Source organism: Mustela nivalis, assembly GCF_964662115.1.
Source record: "Mustela nivalis genome assembly, chromosome: 11".
NCBI classification, from domain to species: Eukaryota; Metazoa; Chordata; class Mammalia; order Carnivora; family Mustelidae; genus Mustela; species Mustela nivalis.
Genome location: NC_139030.1, coordinates 12,345,335 through 12,365,129, shown reverse-complemented (window position 1 = coordinate 12,365,129; position 19,795 = coordinate 12,345,335). Strand labels below are relative to the sequence as shown.

The following is a 19,795-nucleotide window of genomic DNA, read 5'->3' as shown; positions in this document are numbered from 1 at the left end:
GGTAGGGTTTTGGTTTTGGTTTTGGGTTTTTAAGTTCCACTTGTAAGTGAGATCATAATTGTATTTGTTTTTCCCCTAATTTATTTAGCATAATGCCCTCAAAAGTCCCCAGAAGTTGTCACAAATGACAAGATCCCCTTCCTTTTTATGGTTCAGTAATATTCCTGTGTGTGTACACACATGTGCGTGCATGTGTAAACACACCCCATTTTTTTATCCATTCATCAGTGGACATTTAGGTTGCTTCTGTATCTTAGCTATTGTAAAGTAATGCTTCAGTGTTCACAGGGATGCAGATATCTTCTAAATTAGTGTTTTTGCTTCCTTTGGATAAATACCAGAGTGGAATTGCTGGATCATGTAGGAGTTGTTTTTAATTTTTTGAGGAACCTCCACAATGGCTGCAACAGTTTATATTCCCACTAACAGTGGAACAGTATTCCTTTTTCTCTACATCCTCACCAACACTTGTTCTTTCTTGTTTAAGGCTGATATTTTCTTATTGATTTTCTGTCTGGATGATTTGCTTATGGATGAAAGTGAAATAGTAAAGTCCTCTACTTTCAGGCGCCTGGGTGGCTCAGTCGGTTAGGTCATCTGTCTTCGGCTCAGGTCATGATCCAGGGTCCTGAGTCAAGTCCCAGATCTGTGCTCCCTGCTCAGTTGGGAGCCTGCTTGTTGCTCTCCTCCCTGCTCCTGCTGTCACTATCTTGGTCTCTCTCAAATAAATAAATAAAATCTTAAAAAAAAAAAAAAATTGCACCACTATCATTGTATTGCTGTCTATTTCTTCAAGTTAATACTTGCTTTATATGTTTATGTTCTCTGTTAGGTGTATAAATATTTACAAATTTTATTTCTTATTGAATTCACCCATTTATCTTTATATAATAACTTTGTCTCTTATTGTAGTCTTTGTGTTAAGGTCTGTTTTGTCTTATGTAAGTATAGCTACCAAGATTTCTTTAGGTTTCCATTTGTATGTGATGTGGTTTGAATGTGGGGTTTGGAGATTAAGGCCAAGGAAGAATTCTTAAGACATCCCTGGTGCAAAAAGGTGGTTTTAGTAAAGCATGGGGACAGGGTCTGTGGGCAGAAATAACTGCCACCCTGGGATTGTAAGGAACAACTGATTATACAACTGATTATACTTTGGAATTGGGGTACAAAGGGAAGTTTCAAAAAGGAATTTCATAGACTAAAGAAGACTGACAGGATCCTGGAGGTCTAGTCAAGCTAAGATTGTTTTTCCATCTAGCAAAGCATTAACATTAAGACAGTTTGGAGTTTCCTGGAGGAATGTCATACTCTGCCTGCCTCAAGTATTTGTTAGTGAGCTGCAGGTTATAAGAAAATAAAAAAAGGGCGCCTGGGTGGCTCAGTGGGTTAAGCCGCTGCCTTCGGCTCAGGTCATGATCTCAGGGTCCTGGGATAGAGTCCAGCATCCGGCTCTCTGCTCAGCAGGGAGTCTGTTTCCTCCTCTCTCTCTCTCTGCCTGCCTCTCTGCCTACTTGTGATCTCTCTCTGTCAAATAAATAAATAAAATCTTTAAAAAAAAAAAGAAAAAAAATTTTTTAAGATTTTATTTATTTATTTGACAGAGATCACAAGTAGGCAGAGAGGCAGGCAGAGAGAGAGAAGGAAGCAGGCTCCCTGCTGAGCAGAGAGTGCAATGCGGGGCTTAATCCCAGGACCCCAGGATCATGACCTGAGCTGAAGGCAGAGGCTTTAACCCACTGAGCCACCCAGGCACCCCAGAAAGTTTAATTTTATATGCATTTCCTTCTGCCTTTTTCCCCCACATCACATAGAATATTATTTTCCATCTCATCACCTTCTCTCTGTATATCCTTAATACATGAAATGAGTCTCTTGTGGGTAGCATATGGATAGATGTGTCTTATTTTCTTTGCAATTTGATGATTTTTTTTTGTAGTGATACGTTTAGATTGCTTTCTCTTTACCATTTGTGTATTTACTGTAGGTTTTTGCTTTGTCATTACCATGAAGCTTACATAAAGCAACTTATATTTTTAAGTCTCTTTTAAGTTGATAACATTTTAAGTTTCAACACATCTTATTTTTTTTTTTTTTTTTTTTTTTTTTTTTTTTTTTAGATTTTATTTATTTATTTGACAGAGAGAAATCACAAGTAGATGGAGAGGCAGGCAGAGAGAGAGAGGGAAGCAGGCTCCCTGCCAAGCAGAGAGCCCGATGCGGGACTCGATCCCAGGACCCTGAGATCATGACCTGAGCCGAAGGCAGCGGCTTAACCCACTGAGCCACCCAGGCGCCCCTCAACACATCTTAAACCTCTGCATTTTTACCCTCTCACCATCTTATGTTTTTGATGCCACAGTTTACATCTTTTTACTTTGTGCATCCATTAACAAGTTATTGTGGTTATAGTTATTTTTACTAGTTTTATCTTTTAACCTTCATACTGGCTTAATATGTAATTAATCCACCACCTTTATGACATTAGGTTATTTTGAATTTTACTATGTATTTACTTTTACCAGTGAGATTTATACTTTTCTGATTTTTTGTTACTAATTATTGCCCTTTCATTTCTGTTTAAAGAAGTACCTTTAACATTCACCAAGTGGTGATGAACTCCCTTAACTTTTGCTTGTCTGGAAAACTCTTGATCACTCCTTCAGTTCTGAAGGGCAGTTCTGCCATATAGAGTATTCTTGGTTGTCAGGGTTTTGTTTTGTTTTGTTTTGTTTTTTTACCCCACTTTAAATATGCCATTGGCACTTTAAATATCCCATTGTCTTCTGGCCTGTAAAGTTTCTGCTGAAAAATGTGAGAGTCGTGCAGGATTTCCCTTTTACGTAACAAATTGTTTCCTTCTTGCTGCTTTTAAGATTCTCTCCTTGAAAAAAAAAATGTGTCTTACAGTGGGTCTCATTGGGTTCCTCTTATTTGGAAACTTCTCAAAACCTCTCTGAGATTTTTGGATCTGTTTGTCAATTTCCTTGGTTGTCAGTTTCCTTCCCCAGGTTAGGATAGCTTTCAGCCATTATTTCTGCAGGTAAGTTTTTCGTTCATTTCTGTCTCTTTTCTATGCCTGGGAAGCCCTATGATGTGAATACTGAACGGATAGATTTTGTTGCATGAGTCCTTAAGCTGTCTGTCCTCATTTTCATTGGTTTTATTTTTTTTCTTTTTGCTCTTCTTATCCTTGAGTTCTGCTATCTTATCTTTGAATTCACTGATCTTTCCTCTGCTTCATTTAAGTCTGCTGTTGAACCCCTTTAATGTATGTTTCAGTTTATCTATTTGTGTTCTTCAGTTCTATGACTTCTTTTTGGTACTTTCTTATATTTTCTGTCTCTTTGTTGAAGTTCTCACTGTGTTCATCAGTTCTTCTCTTAAGCTTGGTGAGCAACTGTATTATTTTGAACTCTTTATCAGGTAAATCACTTATTTCATTTCATTAAGGTCTTTTTTTGATGCTTTCTCTTTTTCTTTTGTTTGAAAATATTCCTCTGATTTTTTCATTTTGCTTTACTTTCCATGTTTCTATGCATTAGGTAAATCAGTCACCTCTGCCAGTCTCAAAGAAATGGCCTTGTATTGAACCTTATCATGCACCCCTGCCCTAGCTTGTGCCTGTTTTATTTTTAGTGGCTCCCAGTAGTTAAAGGTGTGCCAAGACCTGTCAGTGTCTCAAAGGGGAGCATCTCAGTGAGCACCTAGATTCAGGCTGATTGGGAAGCAGTACCGTCCACAGCAGCTTTTAAAGTAAGCAAATATGCCTCTTTTAGGGGAGTACTAGGAGGTGGGCTTTTCTGTCTGCTCCCTCCATTCGGAGCCCTGGGGTGATAGGCATTTAAGAACTGTTTTTTGTTTGCTTCTGTCCCCCTTTGACCTGTGAGCCCAAGCCCTTCTGGCCCTCAAAGCCAAACCATTGAAGGGTGTGTTCTCTGGCAGCAGACACAAGCTCCTTTCTTAGCAACGCCAACAACCTGGGTGGGGCAAGAGAGTACAAAGACGGTACCAACCATCTTCCTTCCCTGGAGAATGCTTAAGTAAGTTCTTATATGTGTGCCAAACTGGAAGCCTTTCCCTAAGGCCAAATCTTCAACACAAGCAAATAGGCCTCATTTACATAAAACTGTTTCTCAGTTTACTGTAGTTTAGAAGTCTTAGGGTCACAGGCTCTAGTTGGCTATCAAAGCTGGAGGTTTTGGATGCTCATTTCTCAGGTGCAGGTCTTAAAAGTTGGGGTGTCAGATGTGTGGTTCAAACCCTTTGCTCTGCAGGGAGAAACATGGGATTGCAAGTTCCCTCCTGATTGTGGGTTACCATGCTGGGTGTGGGGTTTATGGTGAGATTGTGTCCTAGCCTGTCCTTACCACTTTGACGTGAGTTTTTTTTCTTTCACCCAGTAGGAGGAAGTCATTCATCTAGTTTTGTGGGTTTTTTTCCCCCAGAGGAAATAGTTCCATATTTAGCTTTTAGATTCAGTGTGGCCATGGGAGGAGGTGAGTTTAGGATTCTCCTACATTGCTATCTTGAACCAGAACCTCCCTATTAGCTATTAATACTTGATAGATACTTGATAATACTTGATAAAAAGTTAAATATAAAGTTATCATTTAAGCAAATAATACCAATCCTAGACATACATTGGAGAGAGTTGAGTGACAAGTTGCTCATGAATGTTCGTAGCAGTGTAATTCATGAGAGCCAAAAGATAGAAAAGGCCTAAATGGCAGCTATAAAATGGAATGAGGTACTATTAAATGCCACAACATGGATGGTCCTTGAGAACATTACAATAAATGAAAGAAATGAGACACGAAAGACCACCTGTTATATGATTACCTTCATATGAAACATCCAAAATAATGAAATCCATAGAGACAGTAAGTAGATTAGTGTTGCTAGGGGCTTTGGTGGGTGGGGGGTTACTGAGACTGACTGCTAATAGATATGGGATTTCTTTTTTGGTGTGATGTAAGTATTCTGACATTTACTGTTGATGGTCATACAACATAGTGAATGTACTCAAGTGCACTGAAGTATACATTTTAAGATGGTAAATTTTATATTATGTGAACTGTATCTAGTATATAATGCTATATAAAATAATGCTGGGTCTGTGGTCATTTACAGTTTATATTTTGATAAATATTGCCCAGTTGTCCTATAATGAGATGGTATAACTTTTATTCTCATGAGCTTTGTATATATACCTGTTTCCACATTCTTGAAGCCATTGTGGTATGGCATTCAAAGTTGTAATCCTTGCCAGTGTCTTATTGCTGAAAAATGAAAACCTAATGTAGATTACTTCTGTATTTCTCTAATTATGGTCAAGATTGAATATTTTTTCTTCAATGTTATATATATTTCCTGTGAACTTTCTATTCTTACCCATTATCTGTATTTCTATTAGTATTGGGTTTTTTCTCACTGATTTGTAGAACTTATGTGTATGTTGTCTGTTTTTCCACTTTCTCTTTTGACTTAATGATGTGTTTTTACTGGGAACAGTATTTTTACTGTCCAGTAGTGCTCATTGTAGCATTATTCCATCTTCATGGTTTAAGCCAAGAAACGAAATCCTGTCTCTTTGACATCATTGATGAGGTCTGTTAAATTTCCCAGTACTTATTATTGTACTCCTTCTAAGCTTTCTTAGCTTAATACATCTATTTGTGTATGTAAATGTGTTTGTATCTCTGATACTGTTTTAGAATATTTTACAGGAGTACTAAATGTGGAAGACAGGCTTTGAATAGATAACTCAAGCCCAAATTTTGATTATAGACAAGCATTAAAATGAATATAATGTATGACTTTTTCTAGAAAACATGAAGAATAAAATCACTGTGATATAGATGGGTTGGAAGATGGGTAGATCGGTAGACAATGCAGGGGGAAACAAATGTGTTAAGTAGTGGTGAAAAACAGCTGATTATTGGGATAGAAGCACACTCCCCCCTCCAACCCCCACCCCTGTATCAATTGCTGAGTCATTCAGCAGGCTTAGTCGGTCATTCATCAAAAAAAAATTTTTTTTTAAGATTTTATTTATTTATTTGACAGAGAGAGACACAGAGAAAGAGGGGAACACAAGCAGGGGGAATGGGAGAGAGAGAAGCATGTTCCCCACCAAGCAAGGAGCCTGACACAAGGCTCGATCCCAGGACCCTGGGATCATGACCCTAGCCGAAGGCAGATGCCCAACAACTGAGCCACCCAGGCACCCCATCAAATTTTTTTAATACAAATTATATGCCAAGACTTGTGCCGATGTGCTGATTGTCTGCTTTGAATGAATCAGATTTTATCCCTTACCTCATGGAGTTGATAATCTAATGAAGGAGGTGGGCAATAAAAAGACAAAACAAACATTACGATTAAGAAAATGTTATAAGGGGCGCCTGGGTGGCTCAGTGGGTTAAGCCGCTGCCTTCGGCTCAGGTCATGATCTCAAGGTCCTGGGATCGAGTCCCGCATCGGGCTCTCTGCTCAGCAGGGAGCCTGCTTCCTCCTCTCTCTCTCTGCCTGCCTCTCTGCCTACTTGTGATCTCTCTCTGTCAAATAAATAAAATCTTTAAAAAAAAAAAAAAGAAAGAAAGAAAATGTTATAAAAGAAATTAATATCCCTTGCCTATTTATAGAAAATAACTAAAGAAGTTAGGTTTTTTTTGTTTGTTTATTTGTTTTTAAGATTTTATTTATTTATTTGACAAAGAGAGAGACAGCAAGAAAGGAAACACAAGCAGGGGGAGTGGAAGAGGGAGAAGCGGCTTCCTGCTGAGCAGGGAGCCTGACTCCATGCTTGATCCCAGGACACTGGGATCATGACCTGAGCTGAAGGCAGATGCTTAACAACTGAGCTACCGAGGCGCCCTGGAAATAAGAGCTTTGTGATGTACTTCTGGTAGGGAGATCAGTGACAGCCAGTGAAGGTCTATCTGAGGAGGTAGCATTTAAGCTGAGACTTAAAGAAAGTCACCTATGAGAAATTTGGAGGACATTCTGTGCCTAATGAAGCCTTCATTTGAAGCCCTAGGATGGCATCTGTGAGAAACAGATGAGAAGCCATTACGGTTGGAGCTTAGTAAGTTGAGGTAAGAAGTGATCATGTAAGCCCCTAGCAGGGACTTTGAACCTTGTCTTGAGAAATTATCAAGAGCTATTAAGCAAAGAAGTGACATGTTCTGAACGATTACTCTAGCTTTGCGATGGAGAATGAAGAATAACATGGTAAGAAAACATCAGGGAGAGCAGTTAAGAGGCTATGGCCAGGGGCATCTCGCTGGCTCAGACAGTTAAGTTTCTGTTGGTTTTGGCTCAGGTTGTCATCTTGGGTCATGGGATCGAGCCCCTTGTTAGGCACTGCAGTCAGCTCCAAGTCTGCTTGGGGACTCTCTCTCTCTCTCTCTTCCTCCACTTCTCCCCGTAGTGTGCATGTGCACACACACTCTCTCTAAAATAAATAAATCTTAAAAACAACAACAACAACAAGAGGCTATGGCCAGAGCTATCCCAGACATAAAGATAGTGGCAGAGTGGATGGAGAACTGTTAAATTCAGGGTATAGCTAGAAGGAAAAATCAGCTGGATTTGATGTTGGTTGTTGTGGATAGTGGAAAGGGAAGATTTATGGATTATTCTCAGCCATTTGTTATTAAAATCTTTGTACTCTACATGGAATCAAATATGGGTGATAGGAGTATGTTTTATACATAATAAGACATAAGTTGATACTTATGTAGTGCTTTGAAAATACTGTCACATCTAATACCATTTTGGGCTCTTTAAAATTTTTTTTTCTTTTTTTTTTTACAAGTAGGCAGAGAGGCAGGCAGAGAGAGAGAGGAGGAAAGCGGGTTCCCTGCTGAGCAGAGAGCCCGATTTAGGGCTCGATCCCAGGACCCTGAGATTATGACCTGAGCCGAAGGCAGAGGCTTTAACCCACTGAGCCACCCAAGTGCCCCTGGGTTCTTTAATTTTTTTAACTGAAACATGTTGGCAGTCTAAATTTAGTTATACTTTTCCTAAAGTAGAGCTCAACTGGCATTAGAAGTGTTGAGGCTACTTAAAATTCTCACACCTAAACAAACACACCTGCAAACTAAACATTATCTCTTAGAAAATCAGTGTGAATTTGTTGTTGTTGGGCAAGGGGCGATAGTTTTATTTTTGAGGGAATAAGTAGAAGTTAGAAAGTTTTTCTTAAGAGTTGGGGTGCCTTGGTGGTTTAGTTGGTTGAATGTCTGACTCTTGCTTTCACCTAGGTCTTAATCTCAGGGTTGTGAGTTCAAGCCCTGCATTGGGCTCTGTGCTGGGTGTGGACTCTACTTTAGAAAAAAAAGAAAAGAAATTCTTTCTCAAGAGTATATTTTCACTTGATCTTAGCCAAAAGGCTGAGAAGCGATCAAGAGTATATTTTCATGATGGGTAGTTAGATTTTGTCTGAAAGAGAGTATAAGGTCAACTAGATTTTTATGAAAGATACCAAGAATTCTAAAAACTTGCCACACTATTTATAATATAGTTAAATTAACGGGATTCACTTCAAATTGCTATTATTAAGGATTTTTCTTTTTGGAATAGAGGTTACTATACACTGTATAATTTCATGGGAAATTCAAATAAAAAACTCAGAGCTACCACAAATATATTTAGTACTTTCTAGTGTTATTTTGCTATACTTGATATGAACATCTGTAGTTTATTTTCTCCTAGAGTGTTTTCAAGATGCAGTTTTTACCATGGATCTTCAAATATTACAAATTTGCAATAATCGATACATTATTTCCTCAAGGGAAAAGAAATCAGTTTTATTTATTTATTTTTCAGCGGTGGCTGGATCCAAACAAACCAATAAGGAAGCAGCTAAAGAGTGAGCATACATATTTACTTGACATTTTAAAAGTATACTTCCTAAAGGTAAAGGATTAATATAGTCTGATTAATTAGAACTGCTTTTATTAATTCTAGGAGGATCTCCTTACAATTTGAACTTTAGAGTCAAATTTTTTGTAAGTGACCCCAACAAGTTACAAGAAGAATATACAAGGTGGGTTTATGGAGCATATTTTTCCTGAAAATATTGTCAGAGCTGTTATGAAATTTTGAAATTATTTAGGTAGAAATATTGTCATGGTGTGTAATTCTGATATTCCCAGTGATCACACAGAATGGATTATGGATCTTTCATGTTTCCTCCCTTCTTGGATGGCTGGAGGGCTTTAGGAGATTGGAGGTCCAAGGCCACCCCATCCAGCCATGAGCAGCCTCCTGAACCATATGAAATTAGATTTTTCTACTTGTAAAAAAAATGGCTAAGAAGTACTGCTGTAACTACTTGAGGTAATCAGATGATAATATGTTTTTTATTTCTATCGAGGATAACGTAGAATTTGGAAAAATATGTAACCATTATGTGCAAGAGTAATGGTCAACAGGTACCTTTTTTTTTCCTCTGAAAATTGCATCTGTAGTTACCTTTTGCTAAGATTCAAAGTCTTATTTTTTTCCTCCACTCCTACCATTTTCCTTAGAAGTATAATTAACATACACTGTTGTTAGTTTCAGGTAAGCAGGTACCTTTTTTAAGGGATGTTGGCAGGGATTGCAACAGTACACTTTTATGTGCCCACTTTATTGTCCACTTTAAGTCTGCTCTTGACTCAAAATCTGATTTTTCTTGTCACTTCCGCGTGACAAAGTGTACACAAGAATGACTCAGATGAGCATTGTGAAAGTGTATGAATGTTAGGTGAGCTGTTTAAGGTAGAACTGGGAATAATTACAGTGTGGTATCTGTACCTGAATCTTGTGTGTTGCTTGAAAGACAGGATTAGTAATTAGGTTTTCTTTTAATGACTAAATGAAACATTAGCATATAAGACCTTCCATAAAAGTCTCATATAAGACTATCGGTCAGTGATTATATTCGGAATTACTCTAAAAGGTAGGTGCTAAATTAGCAATCTGTACTTAAAGCTACCTGTAGGTAGGCTGGGAGTTGTTACCGTGATGGCCATTGTTTAGAATATTGTGGTGATGTGAAGCAACAGAAGAATAAATTAAAGATATTTAGCTGTATCTGGCAATCCTCAGGTGTTTTATAAAATAGGGTTTTCAGTAGACCAGGTAAGAAAAGTTAGAATAACATTCTTGAGAGTCCTTTTCTGTGTGTTTGTTGAGGACAGGTTGTTAACCTTTTTTATAACAGAATTTAGGAATGTAGGCCTTGGATTAGGCAGTCCTAACATTCAAAACTAATAATATTTCCAAGGTAATTTATCTTTATTATATGAATAATCTTCAGTTTAATATTATAGCTCTTAATCAGTCAAGTTTTGTTAATTAATTAAAATAACAAAATCTTTTATCTTAATAAATAATTCTTAATATTATAAAACTTTCCCTAATTTTGGCTTAACTTCAGAAAAACTACTCTGAATTAATGAAATTGTAAATTATAAAACATTTTTAATTACATTTTACTATTTCCTGGTAAATGTAATCTGAAATCAAGTAGCAAAAGTATTCCATAATCAATATTTTTGTAATCAGAATTTTAATGTATAAGAAATATTTGTTAATTAAAAGACCAATAATTTAAAATTGGATTTCTAATGTTTTTAATATTTATGAAAAGTTTGTTAGCAAGCAATTAAAATACGGTCATTTGCAGCCATATTCATAATTTATTTCACTCAAAATAATGTATTTGAATTTCTATAGAGCTTGAATGTGTTGATTCTTTTATAACCTGTGTTTAAAACATAGTCAAGGAATTAATGTATCTCAGTGATAATTAAGTCGTCATATCTTCCTGAAGTAGAAGGGAAAGCCAAGTTTGGTAGTAATCAAGCAATTACTTTGTACTCAGTCTGTTGTTTAGAGCATTATCTTTGTTTTCACTCAAAATAATGTATTCTTTCGAAAGTCCTTTATGATAGAATGTCCTAGAGGCTTATAACTAGTGGTATTTGGTAAAATGAGTTTTTATTATATTACCATAGAGTATATCAGGAGATCTCTACCCTCACTACAGCTTAGACTCACTTAGGGGAGCTTAAAAACATACCTGGTTCCTCGGTCATACCCCTGAGATTTTCTGATTTAATTAGGTCTCAGAAGGAACCTGTGCATAGACATTATTACAAACTTCCCAGGTGATTCTGTTATGCAGGTTTAAGAAATACCCCTTTAAAATTTTAGTGCTTGATAGCCTTAATGCAGTGGTTATGATTAATAATATGACAACTTCAGCCGCATTTGCTAAATTTTAAGGACTAGTTTAAAACCACAAAATAGAAAACATGACACACCTCCTTACCTTGAGATCCCATTTTAGATAAGTCGTATGAAAGAGTGGACCTACAGAGCTTACAGGTCATTTGGTATTAGCAGGTGCTGGCATCCTTAGAATTGGAGTTTTTTCAGGAGTCATGACACTACAGATGACATTTCTTTGGTACCTTTTTCGTGCTTAGGTATACTCAGTACATAAAAAGTGCTTATGGTATTACTGGATTAGAAAAGTTGTATTATTTTCACAGATTAAACATATCATTTCTATATTTACCTCAGACATTTTTAATCTATCTTAAAAGTCTTGCCATTTGCAGTGATGTGCGTGGAACTAGAGGCTATCATGCTAAGCCAAATAAGTCCATCATAAAAGTTTTAATTGTCTTTAAAAATTGTGTTTTTATCACCTTATTTAGGGCCTATGGGATACACATACTAGACAAGTGATATTCGTCGTTTTTTACAAATATAGAAACGAAGCCTTTAATTGATTTTCTAAAGAGCAGTGGCTGGTTTAGCCAGGACTTGAATTCTGCTTTCCACTCAGCCCTTACTGGGTGGTATATAAATAAAATTCAGCAGGCATAGGTATTATGTATATAAGATTTACAATATTATGTTAAGAATATAGATGCCTGGGGCGCCTGGGCAGCTCAGTGGGTTAAAGCCTCTGCCTTTGGCTCAGGTTGTGATCCCAGGGTCCTGGGATTGAGCCCTGCATCGGGCTCTCTGCTCAGTGGGGAGTCTGCTTCTCTTCCTCTCTCTCTCTCTCTCTCTCTCTCTCTCTCTCTCTCTCTGCCTACCTGTGATCTCTGTTTGTCTAATTAAAAAAAAAAAAAGTTTATTAAAAAAAAGAATATAGATGCCTTTTCAATCTTAACTATAAGATTTGTTTCTACCAGGAACGTTTAACTTTTAATTATGAAACCAAGTAACCTAGGTAGAAATATATTGTCTTAAATTGAATACATAGGTAATATTTACAATATTACATATTCTCACAGGGAGTTATGTACTTCATTAATATGTGAAACCAAATATTTGTATCAACTTTTAAAAAAAATTTTAGGGAATATCTGATTCTCTGAAATCCTTAATTACATTTTTTGGTAATTTGAATATTGTCATGGAGCTCTTTAATAATTTTAATCAGCCAGAAATTGAAATTGTTAAACCTGATTTTTGATTATTGGAGTATGTATACTTTTTTCAGTGGGATAAAATAAAGTCTTAAATTCCCTGTTTAAACATTTTTTAAAGGCACAGAATTTGGTCTTATGCCAATGTCACATAGCACAGATGACTTCTTGCAAGCATTGACATATCTCCAAGGGAATGACTTACTAGCGGGGACAGGAAGACAATACCATTTTATAAGCAATATCAGCATTCTTTTTAATAGAAATTTATATTTTTGTTGGTTTTAAAGGACTTTAGGTACTTGGCAATTCTGATGGTAGGGAAGGGAGCTTAAGTTTTTTGTTTTGTTTTTATTCTGATCATAAAGAGCTTTCTTAAATCAAATGAAAATGGAATGGTGCTTTTCTACATTTAGCAGCTTCCGGCAGCATAATGATAAGATGACCATAGACCTGTCTTTGCACCTGGCATTCTGTCTCTGCAGAAAGGATGACTTTCTCCACTTGATCTCTAGTGCATTGCTACTCTCAGCTCTCCTATGTCTCTGACTCAAGTTTTTGATTGCCCAGTTCTAGTTTCTGCAAACACCAATCTTCAGAATATTCTCCCTAATCTTTCTCAGTTACATAACTCTTTAAAGATCTTGAGTTTTTATAATAGAAGCTAGCGGAAACAAGTTATTTGAAGTACAGAATTTCGTTTATCAAAGAATTTTAAAGATTAGGATTCATGAATTTATGAAAACTTATTTAAAAATATCTTTACATGTGGTAATATATAGATTATAAAAGCAAATATTTAAATATTTCAATTTTATTAGTTAATATAAGTATACAATTTTTAAAACCTAATTGTTGTGATTACAGTAAATGCTAAATGCCATCTCTTGCTCTCTTTTTTTTTTTTAAGGTACCAGTATTTTTTGCAGATTAAACAAGACATTCTTACTGGAAGGTGGGCTGTTTTTAAATTTTTAATAATGGACTTTGAAAGTACTTTTAATTGTGTATTACTTAAGTAACTCATGATCATTGCAAACAAAGTATCTATTGAAAGATGGTTATATGCAGTATGAATTTTTTTCATCAGATAAGTTCATTAGTTATTAGTTAAAATGTAAGTCATGGAACTTCATATGTGATAGTATATAAATTACAGTGCTTTTGAAATTATTGTGTTTAACCTTGGGTTATGTATTTTCTGTTTTGTTTTATTAGATTGCCCTGTCCTTATAATACTGCTGCCCTTTTGGCTTCATTTGCTGTTCAATGTAAGTCTGAATCCTCTCTTGAGTCATGTAGCATGTGATTGCATGGTCTGTGTTGATAATACAGCGCCTTTAATACAAGAGTTCTTTAGACATTAGTTACTATATCACAAAAAAAAAGTGATTGCAAAGGAAATATAATAGAAATTCAGCTAGTTAGCAGTTACTTAGATTTCTGGGAAAAAAGTTCTTCTGACGTTTGAAACCTAGAAGAATGTTAAGTGTGCTGTTATAACTTGATTACATGGTAGCTAGCAGTTAAACAAATATTTTACTTCCAGAAATAAAATGGAATTCACGACATTGCTGATTTGGCTATTAGAATTAGAAAATGTGTTTATTAAATTGTGACTACTTTCCTTCCATGTAATAGCTGAACTTGGAAACTACAATCAGTCAGAAAACTTGCCAGGCTACCTCTCAGATTATTCTTTCATTCCTGATCAACCTCAAGATTTTGAAAAAGAAATTGCAAAATTACATCAGCAACATACGTAAGGATTTGTTTATTTTTCTGCTTATTTCATAAACTTCCCAAGGGCATCTTTTCTAGAGAAATGTTTCAAATTATTTCTAATGTGATTGTTAAATTTAATTAATACAGAACAGTTTACTATTATTTAAAATAGTAGGATTAATGTAAGGAAATGTGGGTTTTCTATACTAAAAAAAATCATTGCTAATTTCATAGAATTATATGAGGTTTTCTTTCATTTCTAGTGAGAACCACAAAACTATGTAAACAGAAATTTGCTATTGGGGCGCCTGGGTGACTTAGTTGAACCTCTGACTCTCAATCTCAGCTCAGGTCTTGATCTCAGGGTTGTGAGTTCAGGCCCCATGTTGGGCTCCATGCTGACATAGAGCCTACTGAAAGAAAGAGGGGTGTGGGAGGAGGGAAAGAAGGAGAGGGAGGGAGGGAGGGAAGGAAGGAAGTTAAGAAAAAAATTGCTATTATGTAAAGTTGACAGTTCTTTAAGTAGGAATTTTAGAATATTAGTATTATGTTCACAGATCAGTTGTTACAGATCAGTCTCCTTAGTAATTCTTTCTTAGTTTTTAGCTATGTGAAAGGAATCATTTGTTGGGTAATGAGCCAAGAGGAAAAAAGTAACCTTATGTAATATTAAATTAATAATTAAAAGTCCTTTAATAAGTAGCATTTTTTCATTCATAACAATATTCAACTTTGATATTTTGTGATTCTTAATTTTCTGTGACATAATTTGTTTCAAGAAGAGATTTTTTGCATTGAATAGAAAATAATATTGTTTATTGGGTTACTCTTGCTTTAACATGCAATTCAAAATGCTCAGTGGTGGGACTAAGGCAGTGTTGCTCATTGGCTAAGAAAAAGTTTGAACTAGAGAGCCAGACTGCCTAGTCTGAAATTCTGGTTAAGATAGCTTAACTATCTTACAATCTTGGCCAAATTGGTTTCTACCTCTGTTTCTGTATTTCGTTATATGTAAATTGGGGGTAATAAAAGTATCTGTTTCTGGAGTTAATGTAAGGATTAAGTGAGTTTATATATATAAAGTACTCAGAACAGTGCCCAGCACATTACGTAAGCATTAAAGAAATATTAGTTCTTAATATTAAGGAAACTTAACTTTCATTTGGTAATGGCCCATATATCTAAAACAGGTTGGCGAACTTGCCCACTGCCTATTTTTGTATGGCCCATGAGCTAAGAATGATCTGTACACTGTAAATGTTTGAGAGAAATACAAAAAGAGGCATAACATTCTGTGGCATGTGAAATTTTGAGAAATTCCAGTTTGGTGTCCATATATGAACACTTATCGGAGCATAGGTTCCCTTATTTGTCCTCCTATCTGTGACTGCTTGCATATAGCAATGGAGTTGAGTAGTTAAATAGCGAGACCGTGTGACCTGAAAGCCCAGAGTATTTACTTTCAGCTCTTTTCAATAATAGTTTGCTGACCTTTAATCTAAAATAAGACTAAAAAGATGAGAATTTCGGTAGACTGCCCTAATGTTGGTGAGGGGTCTGTTTTGGTCTAACAGTAAAAATGCCATTTATAATAAAAGTTTTACACATAGTATATCCAAATCAAGCATTTAAAGATAAACCAAAATTTTTAAAAAATTTGCCAGTAATGGTTTTTCCAGTTTGACAAAATATTGGTTATATATTATATTTCATTTAAAGAAATGATTCCTCAGATCATTTAACAAAAAATAGAGTCATCCAGTTTAACTGAGGAGTAGGGTGTGGGGTGGGGAGGTAGAGTATTTGTTTAACTTCATTGAATTTTACAGAAAATTGAGGTATATGTGCTTGTTTTAGGAATCCCATTTTTATGATCATGCATTGGCAGGCCGTTGGCTTCCTTTTCTGGTATCATTAGTGAGTGAAAGGTTGATATGTTTGTAATTTTGTAATTTGTTGTTTTGGCTCTGCTGTAGTCTAATAATATCAGATAACAAAAATTGTTAGAAGCATATATAATATAGGAGTAAATCTGTTTTGAAAGCCTTTGCTAGAGCAGTAGTTCTCAGACTTGTGTTCATAAGAATCACCTGGGACATTTCTTAAATATAAACAATTTGGACATTATCTCTTCTATATCAGATTGTATACAGCAGTACTTCTAAGCCTATCTATGATGAAAGACTGATTTTTCCCCAATCTGTCATGGAATGAAACTTCTGAAAGATATAATAAAATTGAATTACTAGGAAAGTAGAATAGACAGAGACATAAAAAATTGCAAGTCTTTGTTTTTCTTATTAGATTCGATAGACTTGAAATTACTCTGCCAGAATGCTATGAGATATAAAAGACTCTGACTCTCTCCGTTTCTATACTTGTTATGAATCAACACATGACTGGACACCATACTCTAAGAAGCACTGCTTTGGAAGTCATCTCAAAATTTGCATGTTTTAGCAGCAACTGTGATTTAAATGCAGATATAGTATAGTATATGGACCAAATTCTGAAATTTTTGAAAAACACTTCTTTTAAAAAGTCAGAGAGTAAATGACTTTATCAGCCATAAGAACAGCTAGGAATATTTATTTATTGATTTTATTTATTCATTTATTTATTTATCTATTTAAAAAATATATTTTTAAAAGATTTTGTTTATTTGACAGAGATCACAAGTAGGCAGTGAGGCAGCCAGAGAGTGAAAGCAGGCTCCCTGCTGAGCAGAGAGCCTGATGTGGGGCTTGATCCCAGGACCCTGGGATCATGACCTGAGCCGAAGGCAGAGCCACCTAGGCGTCCCTATTTTAAAGATTTTATTTATTTATTCACCAGAGAAAAAGGGAGAGAGAGACAGCAAGCATAAGCAGGGGGAGCTTCGGGCAGAAGAGAAGCAGACTGCCCACATAGCAAGAAGCCTGATGTGGGACTCAATCCCAGGACCCTGGGATGATAATCTGAGCTGAAGGCAGCCACTTAACCAGCTGAGTCACCCAGGCGTTGTCCCAAGTAGGGACTTTTAAAACCTCATCCTTTTTTTTTTTTTTTTTTAAATCTAGTTGCCAGTTATACAGTTATATTCATTTCAGATGTATAAGATAGTAATTCAGCAAGTCTGTCCCTTATGCTACATTCACAAATGTAGCTACCATCTGTTACCATACAACGCTTTTGTAATACCATTGACTATATTCCCTATGCTGTGCCTCGCGCTTCCTCATGATTAGTAACTCATTCTAGATCTGGAAGCCCGTATCTCCTGTTCCCTTTCACCCATTTTTGCCTATCCCCTTTGGCAATCATCAGTTTTTCTTAGTATTTCTGGGTCTGTTTCTGCTTTTTATTTCTTAATTTTTTAGATTTCACATGTAAGTGAAATCATATGGTGTTTGTCTTTCTTAGTCTGACTTATTTCACTTAGTATAATATCCTCTAGGTCCATTTTTTCACAAATGGTAAGATCTCATTCTTTTTTATGGCTGAGTAATATGTATGTAAACCACATCATATTCATTCATCTGTCAGTGGATGCTGACTTGCTTCCATATCTTGGCTAATACCCATTAGTGGAATTACTAGATCATTTGGTATTTTTAATTTTTTGAGGAACCGCCATACTGTTTTCCACAGTGGCTACACTGGTCTGCATTCCCACCAACAGTGCACAAGGGTACCTTTTGCTCTACATCCCCTGGTGCGTTCTGGAAAATAAAATATTCTACAAAATATAATATTTCTGGAAAATAAAAATTCTACAAAATAATGATTTGTGTCCTGAAAATGTATCCTCCAGGTAAGTTAGATATTAACTAAGAGGAGTAGTCATGCATGGTGTATTATAATAGGTTCGACTAGAATGCTAAAATTTTTCCAGGTAAGTAAGCTTTTTTTCTAATTTGGCCATATTTGTGGTTGGTTTAATTTTAAACATAATGTCTTTACAGAGGTTTGTCTCCTGCAGAAGCAGAATTTAATTACCTGAACACAGCACGTACCTTAGAACTCTATGGAGTTGAATTCCACTATGCAAGGGTAAGTAAAGAGAACTAATTTGATGCTGCTGAGTTAGGCTTCGTTTACTCAGTATGAAAGTTTTTATTTAATGTGCTGTTAGGATTAAGCAAATGGAATAACTAGTGAGTGCCGCCAGCATAGTTGCACTGAATAGAAGTATTTTCACAATCACTTAAGATTTAATATCTGAAGAGAGGAGGAATGGTTGAAGTGGGTTTTTTCATGTTATTTTTCTTCAAGCTAGTGTTCTACGTTATAAAGGTGATTTTTGCAGACCATAAGAGATAATAAAACTATATAGAAAAAGTAGAGTTTTTTTGCGTTCATTATCATTATAAAAGATGCTTTCACCTCAGTGAGGCTTGTGTTGTTTTCATCATTTGGTGACATCATTATAAATTTTTATTTATAAAGCACAGAATGAAATATATTAACATACTTTGGTTGTGTTTCTCCTTTGCCACAAATCCCTTTATTAAGATGGATTTTACAGTCATTGGCTTCTTCTACACAGCACTCTGTAACAACTTCTTTATTGTGTCAAACTTTGCTGCTTCCAGAAACCCTTTTCTGCTATTGTAGACATATTTCTAAGTGGCAATTCTTCATTTGTGTGTCTCTAACTAGATTGCTGTCATGATCTCTTCATCAAGAGGTTATAGTCCTTTAGAAGTAACTGGAGTACAGCTTTTCTACATGACCAGTGAAAAGTGGAATTATGGGTAATCACTGGTTCAATTGGTAATAGGTTTTATATTCTCTTGGGACAAATTGCTAAGCCTAATAAGAATAACAGCCTAAAAGGGAGTTAAGTTTTCCTTAGATAGATATTTTAAATTTATTTTAATGTACACATTCAGTGTGTGTTCCATGAAGTGGTTTTATTGTTGAGGGCCTCACTTGACCATGATCTTCAAGAGAGGAGTGTTAATTCTTACATTTCACGAAGCTAGGTCAGTCCCTTCTTTAAAAAACCGAATGACTTGCTTTCCTCACCTGACTGTATCTGGTAATTCTGAATGCTTGTAACTTGGTAATCTGTCTGATTCCTATTAAAATGTGTAGGTAAGGCTCTCTTGAACTTTTTGTTTTCTTTAAAAATGTGCTCCATCCCCCCTCAACCCTATTTGGGGGTTGTTATATTTTAACATTGTTCTCCAAAATGTAACATAGTGTTCAATATTTGTATAACTCGACTTTGTTTTTTTATCATTATAAAGTTTAAAACTGTGGAGCTTTACATATGTGAAGTAAACTATGGTAACAATAAAAAGGCTACTAGGGGTCCTTGGTGGCTCAGTGGTTTAAGCCTCTGCCTTAGGCTCAGGTCATGATCTCCAGGTCCTGGGAGGAGATCTCCAGGTCCTGGAGAGTTGGAGGTCCAACTCTCTCTGCCTGCCCCTCTGTCTGCTTGTGATCTCTCTGTCTGTGAAATAGATAAATAAAATCTTTAAAAAAAAATTACTAAATTCAGTCATTTTAGTTCTTAGCAGTTTTGTAAAGGTAGTGTACTTTGCTTTCTGATCTCACTGATTGCTGTCAATGAAGTACAAAGAGTGTTAAGACTTTTCTTTTTTAATTTAAGTGACATGCTGGATCTCATACATAATTAACCA

At 35.8% G+C, this 19,795-nt stretch overlaps 1 protein-coding gene across 4 annotated transcripts in view; it reads left to right on the top strand.

The window, feature by feature from the left end:
• Positions 1–19,795, top strand: part of PTPN4 (protein tyrosine phosphatase non-receptor type 4) — a 220,278-nt gene that overhangs the window by 96,100 nt on the left and 104,383 nt on the right. For 2 of the 4 annotated variants that reach the window (XM_082689824.1, XM_082689826.1), the window contains exons 4-9: positions 8,833–8,875; positions 8,953–9,052; positions 13,351–13,395; positions 13,659–13,711; positions 14,082–14,202; positions 18,110–18,197. In XM_082689824.1, coding sequence (XP_082545950.1) covers positions 8,833–8,875; positions 8,953–9,052; positions 13,351–13,395; positions 13,659–13,711; positions 14,082–14,202; positions 18,110–18,197 — 450 coding nt within the window. The remainder of the gene's footprint in view (positions 1–8,832; positions 8,876–8,952; positions 9,053–13,350; positions 13,396–13,658; positions 13,712–14,081; positions 14,203–18,109; positions 18,198–19,795) is intronic. The other 2 variants (XM_082689825.1, XM_082689827.1) reach the window with 2 other exon arrangements.